At 46.3% G+C, this 16,961-nt stretch overlaps 1 protein-coding gene across 2 annotated transcripts in view; it reads right to left on the minus strand.

The window, feature by feature from the left end:
* SHLD1 (shieldin complex subunit 1) overlaps positions 1-14,460 on the minus strand; it is a 39,865-nt gene extending 25,405 nt beyond the window's left edge. For both annotated transcript variants that reach the window (XR_005604070.1, XM_039568451.1), the window contains exons 1-3: positions 13,928-14,460; positions 13,082-13,213; positions 11,278-11,444 (exon numbers count right to left, since the gene is read on the minus strand). Coding sequence is in view for 1 of the 2 variants with exons in the window: in XM_039568451.1 (XP_039424385.1) it covers positions 11,278-11,437 (160 nt within the window). In the remaining variant the exon portion in view is untranslated. The remainder of the gene's footprint in view (positions 1-11,277; positions 11,445-13,081; positions 13,214-13,927) is intronic.
* Between the last annotated feature and the right edge of the window lie 2,501 nt (positions 14,461-16,961).

The raw sequence follows: 16,961 nt of genomic DNA on the forward strand, positions 1-16,961 counted from the left end.
GGTTGTTAAACTCATGAAATGAAGGAAGAAATCAGAAGCAGGAGGGTCCAGGACAAACCTTCATGTACCACAACCCACACTGATGCTGAATCACTGGCCTGTGTTGTTTTGTTTCAAAAAATATTGTGGATGATGATGTGTGCTGTATTTATACTCGCAGCCTGCTACTAAGGGGCTATGACTCACTATTTTTTATGCTGCAGCCTCATCAGCTGCACACCAGTGAACTCAGTGAAGTAAACCAGAGAAAGAGAGAAGAAAAATGAGGCCTGAATTAAGACAGAGATCTAATTTAAATTCAGTGCCAGATGCCCCACAGGTAAGTCGTGATAGCAGTCTGAGGTGTGAGGCTTTAGGAATACCTCAACTGGACTCAATCCATGTGGTGGGGTACAAGTCAGATGTTATAGAGGGGAAGCCAGGAGACGTTGAGAGCAGCACTGAAGTGTAAAGGCAGGGACTAAATAACTGTACACAGATCCGGAGAAAACTCCACAATGATCCCCACAATCCTGGCATTAATCCAAGCCACGTCACTGCAGAGGAAGGACCTGCAGTCAGAAGGTAATGGCAGGCAGCACCGCTAAGTCCTACATCCTCCACACAGCTATGGAGCATCCCCTGCAGCACTCCAGGCACTGCCTCCACCCTGAGCTCTACTCAGGCACATGGAACAAAGGCATCCTGCCCACAGCCTCCTGCTCAGCTTACCCCAAATCTGCCATGGCAAAATTGGGTAGGAACAATCTGCATTCTTTCACAGCAGCAAGTCTGGCCTATACACTAAGCAGCATCCTGGGAGCACAGCTTCTCATTTAAACAGCACCAGTAAAACTTTTTTGTCCTCCTCCCTGCCACTAGGCACAGAGGATTCCCTGAAATGTGTTTTCCTGCTGCCAGTTCACAGCAGCTCCTAAAGAAGCTTCAAATTCAGGGAACAAATTCAGAGGCAATAAGAGGCCACGGCAATCAGGGCAGATGTATCTTATTTTCTGCTGCTGCATTTCAACAACTGCCAGTGCAGAGCCTTTTGGGTCCAATAAACTCCAGATGATTTTTCTACCACACGGTCACAGGTTATATCTGAAAAAACATTTGAATGACTGAGAGCTAAATGTAAGGAAAGCTTCCCAGTGAAAATAAAAAATTCAGGCTGTGCATATATGATCACTGGTGCCCAAAATTTGGGTCCTCGGTGTTTTGTGTATCAGGACAGGTCAATCTGATAAATGACAAGACAAAACCCCTATATTTAGAACGAGACCAGGAAAAAAAAAAAGTTAAAATCTTACTAATAGAGGAATGAAAAGAAGAGGTTTTAAAGAGACTTGAGGAGTGCCATGTCTTATTTATGTGCTGTGTATAAGCAGAGCATCAAATCGCCCTCAAACCACAAACACCACTCACAACTGGACTGGAAGTGGGATGTTCCGGAGCATCTGAACAAACGTGTAAAGCTCAGAGTTTACTGCAAGTTCTGTACCATCATTTACCAGGGCTCTCTGCCTCCAGTACAGCTGCATTTCAGGCCAGTGCAACTGTACTTCTTCCCCAAGTGCTGATGCTAATGTGGGTGACTCCACAGCACCATGTACCAAAGAAATATCCCGGTGGGCTGGCACAGGTTGGCCTCAACATGGCATTCCAAGCCAATTTGCCCATTTTTTCTGCCCTAGCCTGATATCCCTCATTATTAGATTGGCATTTTTAAGGCACTTTCACAGATCTTTACCATCCACACCTAAGTGATAGAGCTGAGACACCAAGGCAGGCTGTTCAGACAGCAGGGAAAGGTAACACTGGTTTTACATAACGATGTTGTCACAGGCATTCCATGTTTTGTCACTTGCTGGCTGATCAACACAGACACCCAATGATCTTGGGTTGTTCTTGAATCATCTGCACTACAACAAAACCATAATACCAAGCTGCAAAGAGCAACTATATTATACAAGAAAGGAGGCACCATCTTTGGAGTCCCACACAAAATCTAACATTGATGGAAAGATGCCATGAACACGTGTCCAGGCAACAGGAACAGCCACAGCCCTTTGCAGCTTTCCACAGTTATTTCAATTACTAAGGATTCACAGCATGTACTTCCCTTTCTCCTTTTTACTCCCCAAGAAAAAATAAAGCATTTTGTGGAGGTGTTTCAGCTGTACAGCAGTTCTTGCCCTCCAAAGTAAACAGAACGATTCATGCACACATGAGGATGGTTCCCAACTGCTATTACTGCATTATTGGAGTACTTTGTTAGAAAAATTACTACCATGTCTTACAAGACTCAGCACTGCTTTGTAGCTTCTCTTCTCCAGCTGTTAAGGAAAATTGGGAGTTTCACTGAAATTGTTTCCTACAAAAGATGCTTCTCTTTTTAAAAGCAGAAAGAAAAATGTGACAAGTCTAACCTGGACACTCTACAGGAGCATCTGCAGGAGCTGTAGTCCAACTCCTTTGTGTTCCCATTCTCCTCTGTGGTCTTTGTCCCTTGTGTAACTCTCATGTCTGTGAATCTTTTAATGCAAACCTCTTGCATAGTTTTAAAGCTAAAAGCACATCCTAAAGGTTTCTGTGGGCTGTTTATTTTTGAAGGAAACCAAACCTCTAAGTGAACTTCTTTTTTTGCCTAGCACTGACTGTTCACACATACATTGAAATCTGGTTCATATTATCCTTGTCTAGACACAAGTGCACACAAATTCACCAGTACAGCAGGAAAGCAGGGGACATTCTCCCAGAACTCTGCACACTGCTTGGCGAAATACTTTATGGACACCTGGACCCAACACAACACAAGTAACACTTATCAATAGCCACTTCTCAATGGTAAGAAGCATCTGTGGAAGGTTATCTTGGAATTCAGCACATAAAAACATCACTTGCCTGGGAAAGAGGAAATGTATTGAAGCTAACATGGTAACCCCAGGTGATGGGTAAAGAGCTCACACACACATGCAGAATATTCTCTGCATCAATGGAGATGCCACTGCTATTCATCTTCCCATACCCGTCCAGCCCTACAGTTATGTCAGGGATTGTTCCCAGAGCTCCTGAGCTCCAAAATAATGACAGAGTTAATCAAACTTAGTGATTAAACAACAAAACCCCTTTTGCACAGGATTTCTGGCCTCTCCCTCAACCTGACAGTTTAATTTCCTCTTTCCCTTTGCTGAATCCTGCACTTTCATTCAACCCATACCCTTTCTATTGGCACTTCAGCACCTTTGCAGAGCCACAATAATGCTAAAGGCAACTGAGTTGGGCAGTGAAGCAGATGAGGATCTCTACAAGATCAGCCTGTGCTTCCAAATCTGATTGTGAGAACGAAATGGCTCAAGGCCAGCACCTACTAAGCAAGAAGCAGGTGGTAAAAGCAGTCCATGGGCGAGATGGCACTGACGAGTCCAAACAAAGCATTTATCCCTTTCAGAAAAAAATGGAACTTGAAGAATTTCCACTACAGCTTTGCACAAAATACCTGTCCCAGGAAAATAAGAATCTCTGATCTGTCTGCCTGTAGCCAGACCCCGTGGCTTGCGGCACTCAGTGTATCCCCTGCAGCCATACACAGAAAAACGGAAGAGCACCAACACCAGTGTGTGAAACTGCTATCGCGGCCGTTAGTGCATTCTGGAGTCATGCTCTTGAGGGACTAACGAGGAATGACATCCATTTGCTGAAATATTGCCTATGCCATGGGTCCCATGTTGGCTATCCAGACGCCACACAGACCTGTTAACACAGTCTTTCCCTGAAAATTCGGGGGCCCAACTAAAGACAATTTACAGGCAAATCTGTTTCAGATAGGAGTTCAGTATAGCGGAGACAGCCACCCCAGGTGAACCTTTGTTTTACAGGGTCACTATTCAGTAGCCACTCTGCTGCCTCCAGCAGCATCAGCTGAGTGCCAACATCCAGCTGCTTGGGGATAGACCCACCTCCACTGATGACTTCCAGGGGCAAGGAGCAGAGATCATTGTTTTGAAAAAGCTGAGTAGGACTACCAAAGCAGCTTCAAGCACAGAAGAAACTTCACACTACATATGTGATAAACCAATATTTACAGAATGGGGAAGCCCAGGGAAGCACCCATTAAGGAGGAACCCAAGCAAGGAGCAGCTTTTCAGCCATGTCTGCACTGTATTTTGCAGCTTCACAGAGCCAGTAGCATCTGGCCTCCCAAAAACACCACCATCCCAGCCTGATACCAGTCTCTGTCTTGGTCAGGAAGAACTCCTGAGGTCTTCTTGTACTAGCTTAGAAACTCTTTGTTCCTGAGGTCTTCTTGTACTAGCTTAGAAACTCTTTGTTCCTATAATATTTAATGGCATCATAGTGGTTGCAAATGATGGCTGAATTTATTATTCCCCTGTAAAACACATATTTGAACAGCTTATGTTCCCAATTATAATTTTCCATCTCAAAGGACTCCACATCTGCACTTAAGAGGATGAAAAACGATTCATAAAGAATCGAACAAACTCTTGTCCATTCTTGCCCATTGAACAAATTCTTGACATTTATTTACAGGATTTAGTTCCTTTTCATTCAAGATTAATGCTCACTGGTAAGATAAAATAGCACTGGCCTGGTAAGATAAAACAGCATTGGCACAAACATGTACAAAGCTGCCTCACAGCTACTTTAGGAACAATTGCCATAATGACATTACTGCAGTCTGAATTGGATTAGGTCACAGCAATGGACAAACACTGACACCTGTGATGAGAGAACTAAAAGCCCAGGTTGGAATGACACTTTAGATAAAGGTAAAGAAGAAATGGCCCACAGGGACTCTTACACTACAGTGACAGAGCAAGGTGATATTAAAAGTTCCCAGTGCCACCAGTGGGCTGACAGAGCTCTGTGCGCCTGGCAGGTCCCAGTGTCTGGCACTGATGGTGTGGTGGTGTGACCCTGGCTGGATGCCCCCAAAGCCACACTCCCCTCCACAACCAGACAGGGGTGAGGAAATACAACAAAAGGGTCCCGAGTTGAAATAAGGACAGGGAGAGATCACTCACTGAATACCATCATGTTAGACTCAGCTTGGGGAAATTAAATTAACTGATTACCAATCAAAATCAGAGCATGATAATAAGAAGCAAAACAAATTCTCCTTCCCAAGAGACAAACTCCCAAGCTCCCCTTTATGCACAGAACCACAGGATCTGACCAGACAACTTCAGTGCATAAGTACAACTCCCTGTCTCTGCTACTGAAGCATTTTCTCTGTAGTTGAGTTCTAATTATTAATGGTTTAATACAAACTGTTCACTTTCATAGAACACAGAGGTACTCTGAAGCATTAAAGTCTAAAAGACAAGGCGCATGTCTCAGTTCTTTCCCTTACTGATGTATGCATAGAGCTCTAATTCTCCTAAAAAAAGGACTACTTTTCTTCCTCAGACTGTGAAGCATAAAGCACTCCTTTTTTCTGTTCTAGGATTTATTTTTGTCTGGATGCTTTACGTAGCCCATCCCTGAAAAATTAATTTACACAAGATCTAAGACCTTCAGTGACTCAATGGGGCCCAGTGCTTTATCTTGTGTGTTGTGCAGTTTCCCTGTATTCCTTTTATGTGAGGTGTTATAAATTCCACCTTGCCTTTTCATCCAGTGCTCAACACAACTGGACCACAAAGAGATGCTCGGAGGGTTCATGATGCCAAACTCACCAGAGCCATGCAGTCACCCACTGAAGAGCCTGTCCATAACTTCAGTGGATGACTTCAAGCTCACTGCCCCACTGGATCACACCATCTATACAGAATTAATAGCATTTGAAACATTTTACCTTTCTTTTTCCTCTTAATAAGACTCGAGTCTAAGAAAAATCTAGCATTTTGATCATACTTGAGTGCGTACTTGACTAAAAATCATCACTTAAAAAACCCAGCAGCCCTCTTAAGTTTTACGCTTGCCAGGCTGGTGGAATCAGAAATGGGTAACATTGAGCACTAGAGGGCAGCAGGAAATCAATTCCCAAAACAGGGACTATGTTCTTCAAGGCCAATGCAGTTAAGCACTGTGTTTAACCAATTTCAAACCAACACACTGGTTTAAAAAAAGATTTAATTATGTTGTTTTGCTGTTAATAACAATTAGTTCTGTTGTTTGGGACCACAGTTCAAGCTCAAGTGAGTTCGAGTGTTAGCTTCCTGCAGTCAGAGAAGACTGCACATCCCAAAGCACCTTTGAAGAGCATGCTCGCCTTCACCTTCAGAGCAAACCAAAAAGGAAAATATTCTCAGTGTGATCTATATCTTTTAGGCAAAGGAGACTATCAGAAGTTTCTGTATCTAACCTGGAGTGCATTTATGAGCCCCTTTTAGCTCAGCTTCAGCTCAGCCTGAAAATGATTTAAAATATCACACATTTTAGATTTGCTAAGTTACACAGACCTCTTAAAGAGACTATAGTCTTTAGCCAGACAAAAAAAGCCATTTTGGAAATTTGGCAACTTTTGGCAGCAGTGTGAGCCAAAGCACTGCTTTGGTAGCTCAGACAGCCAAGCTGTAATTTCTACACCAAGTAATGCACACTGAGCTCTGGGCTGAACTGAACCTCCCAGCACCCACCAAAAGCCAGCCCTGAAAGGTTGCTGCTGACGTGACAAAAACGCTCCTTTCATTTTCAGCCTCTACGTCAACACTTGTGAACAACTCCCACACAGGAAAAGCACAGGTCATGCCAGACTTCTTCAGTAAACACAAACCCACTTCTGCAAAACAGATTAAGTAACTCTTGACCGGCCAGAGGACATGGTAGAAAGGAGAGAGCATTTAAGGACGAGTCGGAACACATGTGCCAACATTAGCAGCACTCCTCAGCTGCTAATAAAAGACACAGCAACCTACTGCAAAACTGGGCATGTAAACTCACTGGGAATAGGTAGCATTTTTTTCCAGAGAAATCCCAATAGAACTGACAGCTACTGAGGTAGTTTCGACTGAAGTTGAAAATCTGTCGAAAATCTTTGTTTGAACATAGTTGTTTGGTTGACTGAACACCCAGAAAGCAATCAGAATAGTCCAAAAATCATGCTCTTTAAACTGGGATAATGTTGTGATAGATGTCCCCTTGATTTGAGTGGGAAGTTCAGTAGCAGTGCTGTGGCTCAGGCTCACTGATTTGCCCAAACCAGTGGGTCTCCAGTGAAATGGTCTGTCCCATTTCCCCCAAGCTCTCACGACTTGTTCCAAATGGGCTGGTTTTGAAGAAAGCCTACAACATCCCACAACTGATCAGACAGAACCTACAGCCTGGGTCCCCACAAGGGAGAAGAGATTAATAGTCCAACACCACCTTTTTCAGAAACCACCGTCCTGGAAAGGCTGTAATCCCATGTGAAAGCCAGGACATGCTGCAGAGCGCTGGATCCTGGCTGTACCTGTGCTGCTGCCAGGAAGAGAAGCTGTCCCCACTTCATCCACACAAATATTCACATGGCTGCCCAGAAAGCTGGGCCAGTTCCCTGAGCTGACTTCTCACTGTGTACCAACACTAAGGATCAACCAGGAATAATAAGCACAGCCAGGAGCAGCCTGGGATTCTCGCTGCATTACAGAGGTCAGGGAAGTCCATGGAAAATAACTAAAGCCTGGGCTCAAACTTGAAACAAACTGCAGGAACAGATTAGAGCTTTTGGAGAGGCAAAGGTTGAACACCTCTATCCTCCCAAGCTGGCTTTAATCCATTCTGCTTTTTTTAAAAAAAGCTAGCCAGCTTTTAGATACTTGACGGTCTCTTCAAGCCCACAGGAAACTCTGTCTACCTTCACCACCCCATCTCTCCAGTATCATCCTCTCTCTCTTACTGTCACCCTTCTTTTATTTTCTCTGTCCCTGTGACACCCCATTTTCTTCCCCTGGGTGACCCTGTCCACCCATCCATTTTCCTAAGGACACAGCTTTTCATTACAAAGAAAAAGCAATGAAGGCAGAGACTACAGGACAAACAATCTGCCCATGATCACAAGCCCTAGGCAGGGCCATGAAGGGAGATGGGACTGAGTTTTGCCCATGCTTCAGACAGGCAGTCTCCCAAGCATGGTTCCACAATTGAACTCTCAAATGCTGCCTCCAAATTTAGTAGAATTACTCCAGAGCTGCACTGGCAAACCCAGTTCTGCCTGACCACAGAGCATGGGCAGCGCCCAGAACCCTGTGCCCTACCAATTTGTAGACCACATCTGTTGTTTATTCTCTAGCACTTTTTTTAAGTTGCAATTTTTCCAGGTAAAGTTTTTTTCCACTGTCCCTGGTATGCTCTGGTTCAGTGCCCTACATGAAAAGTCACATTGCCAGTGATTTATTTCTTTGGAAACAACCTTTATTTGCTTCCTAGGACATATTAATCCAAATAATTTAAGGCTTTCCCACACATACACCTGAATGCTGCCTGCCAAGTAAGAACTTTTGCTGGCAACTTTTCTTAATCCAGAGGAAGTGGTAAGGTGTTCCTGGTGTATTGAGCAACTGAGTGATTAAAAAAATGATAAACAATTAAATTTTTGAAAATTATTTTCCAGTATGGAATAAAAAAAGATGGAGCATACTGAAGTGTTCACTGATCCCATTTAATTTTCTCAGTCTATCACCACTTAGACACTTGAACTCACTATGACAATAAGCTAAAAGTATGAATGTTTGTTGAAAGAGTAGAACCCTCATTCCCACACAAATCATAAAAGCACTCATTTACAAACAATTTTAGAGATTTAGTAATAATCCTACAGGACTACTGTTTTCTTGCCTAGGGATGCCTGCTTTCAGGAGGCCCTGTATTCATGGCTAATGAGTTCTATCTTCTGCTATTAAAAGTGATGGAGCCTCTCTAGACTAATAAAACCTGTTACTGATGACTCAGGCAGTGGGAATACCCCCATGACCACTTCCAGCTCCTTGAGGCACTGATGGTGTGGTACTTTAGTCAGTCTCAGCCCAGTTCATGCGGCAGATGACAGAAAACACAGCCTGTCAGCCTGTTTCATTCCTAAGGAAGTTGCCACATTCCCAGAGACCTACCAGCCTTTTGGAAATGCTTTTGAATCACTAAGGAAGATCCTCATCCATCTGCAATCTTCTGGTCATACTGTGGAGGTGCAACCTACAGCCACTGCCGCTCCCCTCACTCACACTGTGCCACAGCAGCAGTTCTCAATGTCTCGTGACAAAACAAACGAGCAAAAGAGCTCCCTTCCCAAGATACATTTGACAGAACTTGCTCTTCCAGGAGTATCTGATCCAGGCAGATGTTTCTAAAACCATCTTCCTGTCTCTTCTGCCACACTGGCCAATCTCAATGGGTTTGAATGCCGAACTTGAACCAAAAGAGAGAGTTTAAGTGGATATGTATATTGGTTTGATGCTGCTATGAAGAGAAAAGAACCAAGATGTTCAGAGCATTCATTGGTCATGCTGTGACACTTGAGTTATTTCACTCCAGGAGCACAGGGAGCATCCCACAGTTATTGCTCAGTGGTTTCAGTTGTGAGCAGTCTCTACAACAAGCCATGAATGGGAGGGTTCATGGGCCTCATCTGCCCTCCTCAGCACACCTGGACCCCACACTGGCACCAGGGGGTGCTGGGGTCAGCAAGGAGGCAGGATGTGGCCTCTCAGCATACCTTGGTGCTGAGCTTCAGCTGCGTACTGCACACAGGCACCACAAACAGGTTACCCGGTGCTGTCATTTCCGCACCTGTCGCTCCCACTAAGCCTCAGACATTCCTGGGACTGCCAAGTGGTCATGCAGTTATTCCATGTGTCCCATTCAACACAGCAATCAAGGCCAGCTGCCCTGAGCTACACTAAATGGTGTTTGAGCAACACATCCCAGGAACTGCCCCACAGCTCCCAGGATTGCTTCATACCTGCGACACAGGGCTTGTGAAACCTGAGCAGACAAATGCCTTCCAGCCTGTCTCACTGTCAGAGGAGCTTCCCCATCCTCCTCTCCCATGACAGCGGAAAAGGCTTGCTCAGGACATTCCTTGCAGTGCTGGTCACCACTCTTATGCACAAAAATAAAGCAAAACCTCAAACCAGTCACACTATTACTCTAGTGCAACATGGATCATGGAATGTGATATATGTTGTGGTTTAAAGTAGAGGTTAACAGCATAAGATCCCCATTATTATTATTAACATAAGACATGTGGCTTCCTGGTCTGCACAACAAAAGCAAAGCAAGGCTTGGTATCTGCTGTTGGCAGATTCCATTACAGTTCTGGATGTCCCACACCTAGAGCTGAAGGCAACTGCACAGGCAAGCAGTCAACATCAGCTGAGCGAGATCAGTTGGTAGATGCCACTGCTTACCTGTTTAGCATGAAAATAGTGGAACTCCCACTGGAAGAAACTCTCCTGTTGAGTTTCAAGCTAATTTCTTGGAAGCATGCCACAGAAAACCACTTTAGAGTAAGAAGAGAAGTCAAAGCCTCCTTTTACACTACTTAAGATTCTAAAGCAACTAGAAATGTTGTCAGTGACATTTAACCTGCTCAGGTGCCTTGACAAATCCTCTCCATGCACTATTTGCTGACAAGAACTTATTTCCCTCCCAATGTTAAATATAATTACTAGGACCTTTATTCCAGCCAGCATGAATATATGGCAAGAAGTGCCACTGGGCCAGCACATTTTGATTTCACATTTCTTGCCAGCTGTCCCTTATCTTCTCAGAGATACCATTTACACCATGTACTTCTAAGAACCTGGAGTAGTGGCTGACCTAAAATGTTACTTCTGCAGAAACCAGTCCTCTTCCAAGTGAGGAAACTGCTGTCTCACAAGAGTTGAACTGAAGCAGTCCTCACCACGCTATTGTCATTAGCACAAGCAAATAGTTATTATTATTGAAGCAATGGGGTAACAAGGCCACATCCTGAGCTCATGATGAGAACATGAAAAACATAAGGAAAGGTTTAAAAACTCTTCCTACTGACTAGGGTAATTTGAGACAGTGTTTACTCCTGATGTCTGAAGGATTACTCTGTTAGTTGTCCTTCTGAGAACACAGTAAATACAAAGAATGTTGCAGAACATTAGCAGCTGACAGCTTCATCTGAGCTCCTCTCCTGTGTCCCATCATCCCACAGTTCCCACTGTATCTGTCCAGCTGGAGCAGACAGTAGTTCTGGTAAAATTGTGTTTTATGACAGGCAGGTGCACCAGTATCAGACTGCAGTGACTCAGTCAAGCAACACACTGCCTACATAGACGAAGCACTGGCTAAAGTAAGAGCATGTGGAGAAGCAGAAGCTGTTACCTGTGGGTGGAGAGGGAAAAACATCCCCAGAAGGATAAAGCTCCTCACTGTTTTCAGAGCTGTGTGGAGGCAGAAAGTGCTCTGCTAGGTCACAAACAGAGGGGAGGTCCAATATGCTGCTCTCTGAGGTGTGACTTGGTGACGTCTCCTTTCCTTCCATGGTCCCACTGCAGACAGAAATGAGACTCAGCCAGGCTTTTAGAGCATGAAAATCTAAGCAGAAGTCAACACAAACGATCTGACATTTTTGTACTGCTTTATGAGATGAGAGGAGCTGTTCTAGTACAATCATACTTCAACTGAGAAAATAACAAAGATGTAAAGGAGGAACAACAGCAAATCCCACACACAACAGCCCTCAGCCTTAAGTAGGACAATTAGGAGTCCACAATAAATCTGGCTTTCCTAGAGGCTTCCCAGAAGTACAGTCTCGGGCCCCAAAACTAGGAAGCCATGGAGCATATTCCCATCAGGGTATCCCGTCTGTGCCATTTAAAAGGAAACATGTTCTACAGGGTCCTTTTCCACTGATGCTGCTACAAGTCTCAAGTGAAACCCATCCCTCTTGGCTGTGTTCACTAGCAGCAAGAAAAAGCATCTTAAAACTTGTCAATCTCACAGGGATGGCAAACACTTCCTGATGTGGAGACATCAGGGCAGCTGTATTGTATAATCTGTGCACAACACTTTGGAAAGCTTTGGTTGAAGGATCCCCACATCTGAACACCTTTTTATCAAGCTTCCTCAACCAGTCCACCACCACAGAGGGGAAGAACTCACAGCTGGGTGGAGAACAAGAGAGGGTTGGTGCCACCCAGCTCCAGATCAAGTGCTACAGTGAATGGGCAACTCTTTTGGAGAGGATGGAACCAAAGTGCTCCAGTAAAGCAGCTCCAAGCACAGCCACACGAGTGGCTGGGGCAGAAGAGCAGTGAAATGCAAAAAACCTGGTGGGGCAGGAGCTCCTTCTGTTTTGGTAAAGAGTGACAGGACAGAGGAACCAGATCTGGTGGTCAGGCAATGGCCTGTGACCCTGCAGGCTCACATTCATCTTCTCTTCTATAAAATAAAGACAACAAATTCTTGTCTTGGGGGTATTATCAGTAAGGAATGTGATAGCCACAGTGGGCAAGGAAATCCCCATAAGGCATTAGTACTGAAAAATAAATACCCCCATGCAGATTTTTTTTAAAAAAACATCATTCCTTAGGTGCTTCTGTGCTGAGCAAACTTTTAGCTAAGATACACCTCTGACCTTTGCAAGATGCATCTGGGCATAAGGAACATATAGAAGGAAAAACTTTCCTCAAATATTGTGTTTATGATGTGTGCTACTTTTAAGTACGGAAGGATTTTAGAGAACTAAACTGCCTATTATCATCCTTGGTCTGGAAAAAAAAAACCCAAAAGAACAAAAACCCACACCAAAAGGCCAATGAACTCCATCCCTCCAAGGGCAAGTGGCAAATTACAGCAATAGGAGCTGCTGGTGTGATACCACAGCAGTTTAAGGCTGTCATTGATGGGAGCTGCAGTGGCCCTGGATGTCTCTGCCTGTGCTGCTCCCCTTCCTTGTCTTGCCACAACAAGACTAACAACATGTGCAACCATGTTTTGATCAGGTTTAGATAAAACAAAGCAGCTTTAAAAAACGTTTTCCCCTGGATTAGCTCCCTCTAGTCCTCTTAAATCAAGTACACAGCAGTCCCAGCCCCAAAACTGATGGTGAGACCACAACTGATGGTGCTTGTGAGAAAAGGCTCAGCCCTGGGCCTTCAGACTAGTGAAAGAGATTCACTATTACCTCTGTGCCACACCTGGTAAGAGAGAGCACTGATGTGCAAACAGTCCCTTTGGACAAAGTCCAGGAGCAAACAGCCTGCTACTGCTTCAGGATTCCTTTATTCTTTCTTCATGGTTTGTCGACCTCAGCTTGCTGGAACGAAACAAACAGGTCAGTTAGATGCTTTGCACCAGCTGATCTGGCAGATGGACAGGGTGACCTTTCGAAGTGTAATGCTAGCCAACGTCAACAGACAGTCATCACATACACCACTGTTTGTTGGGTCTGGTACAGAGGAAAAGTTTTTTCTAAGAATCAGAAAGAGCACATCTAGTTATGCCCTTGAACCTTCTGACAGCAGTGGAGACCTCCTGGAAAGGGGCCGGTACGTCCTAGAAATAAAGCCAAGATTTTCTTTACAAGAAGCTGCCAGATGGGCTGTTTATTCAAAACCCATCCAGCAGAGAAGCAAGTAATAGCTGGCAACCCTCCCTCCGTCCTGTGGAGAGCAGGTATTTCCCCAACAGGTTTAGCCAGCGGTGTCTTGATGTCAGCCTGTTCCGTCAAAACTCAACCGGGAAATGTGTTTTAAGAGGGCCCCAAACCCACCCTGTGGAGTACAATACAGGCTCACAAAACCCAAATCCTGTTTCCTCTGCCACTACCACCTCGATTATCTTCAGTGAGCAACCAGGACAGATGTAGTTTCAGGCAGACGCTGGATTTTTTTTTCCAGGCCACCCTCACCCGGTGGCACTGCCCAGCTACCAGGAATGTCCCAAAGGCATGTCCTGCACAGGCTTGCCTGGCTGGCAGCATTGCTGCAGAATGTGATGGATACAGGAGGGTGTGAGGCACTGGCCTTACCGACTGCCCTGCTCAGCAGGTGAGGGGGTTCTCTTCCTCCCGGCCGCGTTTCCTTCCCCTTTTCCTGCAGGCAACATTCGCGCATTATTTCAAAAACCACTTCCTTGGCAGAGAAACGCAACAAGAGTGACACAGGGCATGGTGCACGCCAAAGCCGGAGCACCCCACGGCCTGGCCACGGCTGCTGCGCCCACCCCCTCACCGCTTCCTGAGGGGAAATGCTGCGGCAGCAGCCCAAGAGCAGCCAGATCTCGGGGGAGGAGGGAGTGGAAATAAGGGCAAAGCCAAAAGCGCGGCAGGGCTGCCCCGAGCCGGGCCGCACTCGCACAGCCGCACCTCGGGCCCTCCACGCCGCTGCCGGGCCCAGCCAGGACCCTCCAGCCCCGAGGCCGCCGAAGGGCGAGGGGAAGCGGGCAGAAGCCTCACGGCCGGGGGCAGGCGGGACCGGGGGGCCCCGAGCAGGGCGCTGCGGGACCGGGGGGCCGGCGCTGACACACAGCCGGGCAGCAGCGGCAGCCGCACCTCAGCGGAGCTCCGAGAGCGGCTGCGCAGGCCCCGGGCCCGCCCCCGCGGGACTGCGGGTGGGAAGCGGGCGGGTGGTTTTCAAAATGTTTCCTGCCAGGTTTTCCTGAAAACACGTTTAGCTCGGATTTATCACTGTGAATTCGGAGGGGAGAGGTTTTGGCGGGGTTAGGCAGCGGCGCTATCCCGTGCCTGGCACACGGGATGGCGTCCCGGGCTGCTCAGCGCTCGGTCGCTTTACACCGCTGCCCTGCAAAGGTGCAGCCTGCAAAAGCCCTGAGCGGGGGTGAGCGTGGGGCTGCAGGGTGCAAACATCATAGCGCGGGCCGAGAAAAAACCAACACAATTCCCACCCGGGACATAAGCTGCAAGCTTTCCTCTGAGGGCTTACGGAGCTCGTGGAGGAGATGTGCACCGGGGATGTCCATGTGCTCCCACCGAGGAGTTTTAACAGCGGCGGAGTGGAAGCTTCGCAAGCCCTGCTGAGAAGCGGGGTACAAACCTCACTCAGTTTGAGGCACCGCATCACTTCAGCGCCAGCACGATCGGGGTGTGCGGCCACAGCCGCAGCAGGCGTGGTGACAAGGACATTTACGGGGGACCGACACAGACATCCTGACCCTCTTTACCAGGGCTGCGGGGAGTGTCGCGGACACGTGCTGGATACTTCTCCAGCAAAGAGAATACGGTGCGGTGCTGCCTGACAGCGTGTGCACGGCACAGCCAGACACGCCAGGAGAGAGGTCAGGGATCCGCCCCGGTGCCGTCTGGGCAGGCAGTCGGGAGCAAGTGCTGAGCTCTTTGGCCCGCGCGCTGTGAGTGAGGCTGGGAAGGAGCTGGGAGTTTTTTCCAAGAAGCCTTTGGACTTCAGAGTTACTGAGGGCAAACGGGTGTGTTTAGGAGGAAGTCACTAAAAGGAAGAAAATAAATTGGAAGTCCCGCGGCTGCCAAGAGGGCTTTGTTTTTCTCGCAGGTGAGCTGGCTTGAGCTGGGAAAGGTGTCCACAGGGAGAGCCTTTGAATCCGTGTTTCAGGCACAGCAGTGACTCTGCCTCGCCCTTACAGCCTCTCTTGAACCAGGCCTGGGCACTTGGGGTCACTGCACAAGTAGAGATGCAAACCTAGCTACACCCTGAGCTGTAACTAAACTCGGCTCTAGTTCGAGGCTAACTCTTGCCAGTCATATTTGTCCCCAAGAACTACCCATCCCTCTGGGGAAGTTCTGTGACCTGGAAGGCAGCACCCCAGCCCTTCATTTCCTTGCAGGGGTTGGAGTTGAAGCTGAGCTGTGGAATGCAAAACATCAGCAGATCTGCTTTATTTAGCTCTGGGAGCACATGCAATTATTACAGCATCCAGAAAAAGTCATCTCTGTGATTTCACCCCACTGGATCATGCCAAGTCTCTGCCACTACAAAAGCTCTGGCAGTGGGGAACATCACTGGCTCCTGGAAAAGCAAGGAGTTCCAGCCAACAGAACTGCCAAGGGAACTATAGTACTTACTGACAAACATACACAGCTTACCAGTTTCTATTTGTCCATAGGTGGACAGCCAGATCTTTGAACTTAATTTCCCTTCTCTTCCTCACCAGAATGAGGAGGTCCTGCAGTGCTGGCACCCCCACCACTGTAGTCTACACATTGTAGACCACATCTTTATTCCTTATGAACTGCGTTATCAGCAAAAAGATTAAGTTTGCCTGTAGTATTTAGGGCAAGTCTCTAAGTGTGTACTATGGTCCCTTTTATCAGTGCCTTATTTTTAGCACACGATAAAAGTATACCAGCAGTCATGTCTGATGCTGGTTAAAGTGGAAGGTACATGAGAGCCAGGAAACTCAGAATTAAACCCACACTTGACATTTACCAAAGATCAGACTGCTGAGAGTCATAACTAGGGAAAAGGAAATACATTTTCTGACTATTGCAGCTCTGTCACAATGAGATTTTTCAGTGCTGACAGTCTCAGGGCCAGATTGTACAAGATGTACAATTCCATGTCATTGAAGCTAACGTGTATCTGCCAATTTACCATCTTAAGTACTTAACACATAACATGAAGAAAAAAAGTCTGTCTTCAAAACCAGCAGAACTTGCACGTTCATCTCTTTTCAGTCCTTTCCCACTGTCACACTGCAGGGGAGCCTGCCTACTTCCTTCTTTACAGAATAGCTCAAAGTTACTTTAATACCTCAAAGCAGACTAACAGCTGAATGAATAGAAGCTAATCCAGGAAGTGGGCTGAAGGGATGCTAGGGAGACGTGAACAAGGTTGATTTTTACACAGTTGAATTTACAAAGGTTGTTCTGTTGATTAACAGAGATGATTAAACCAAAGTTTGTAGTCTATATATCAGTGTTTTGAGTTCACTCCTCACCATGAACTAGTCCTTTGTTCTCAGAACTAAAAGCAAGAAAAAATATCGGTATATTTAAATTTATGAATTGCATGCATTTTACTTCCCAGCTCGAGACATTGTTACTAAAGCAGATGGAGGATCAGGCTTCATCC

Source organism: Corvus cornix, chromosome 3, assembly GCF_000738735.6.
Source record: "Corvus cornix cornix isolate S_Up_H32 chromosome 3, ASM73873v5, whole genome shotgun sequence".
Lineage (NCBI taxonomy): Eukaryota > Metazoa > Chordata > Aves > Passeriformes > Corvidae > Corvus > Corvus cornix.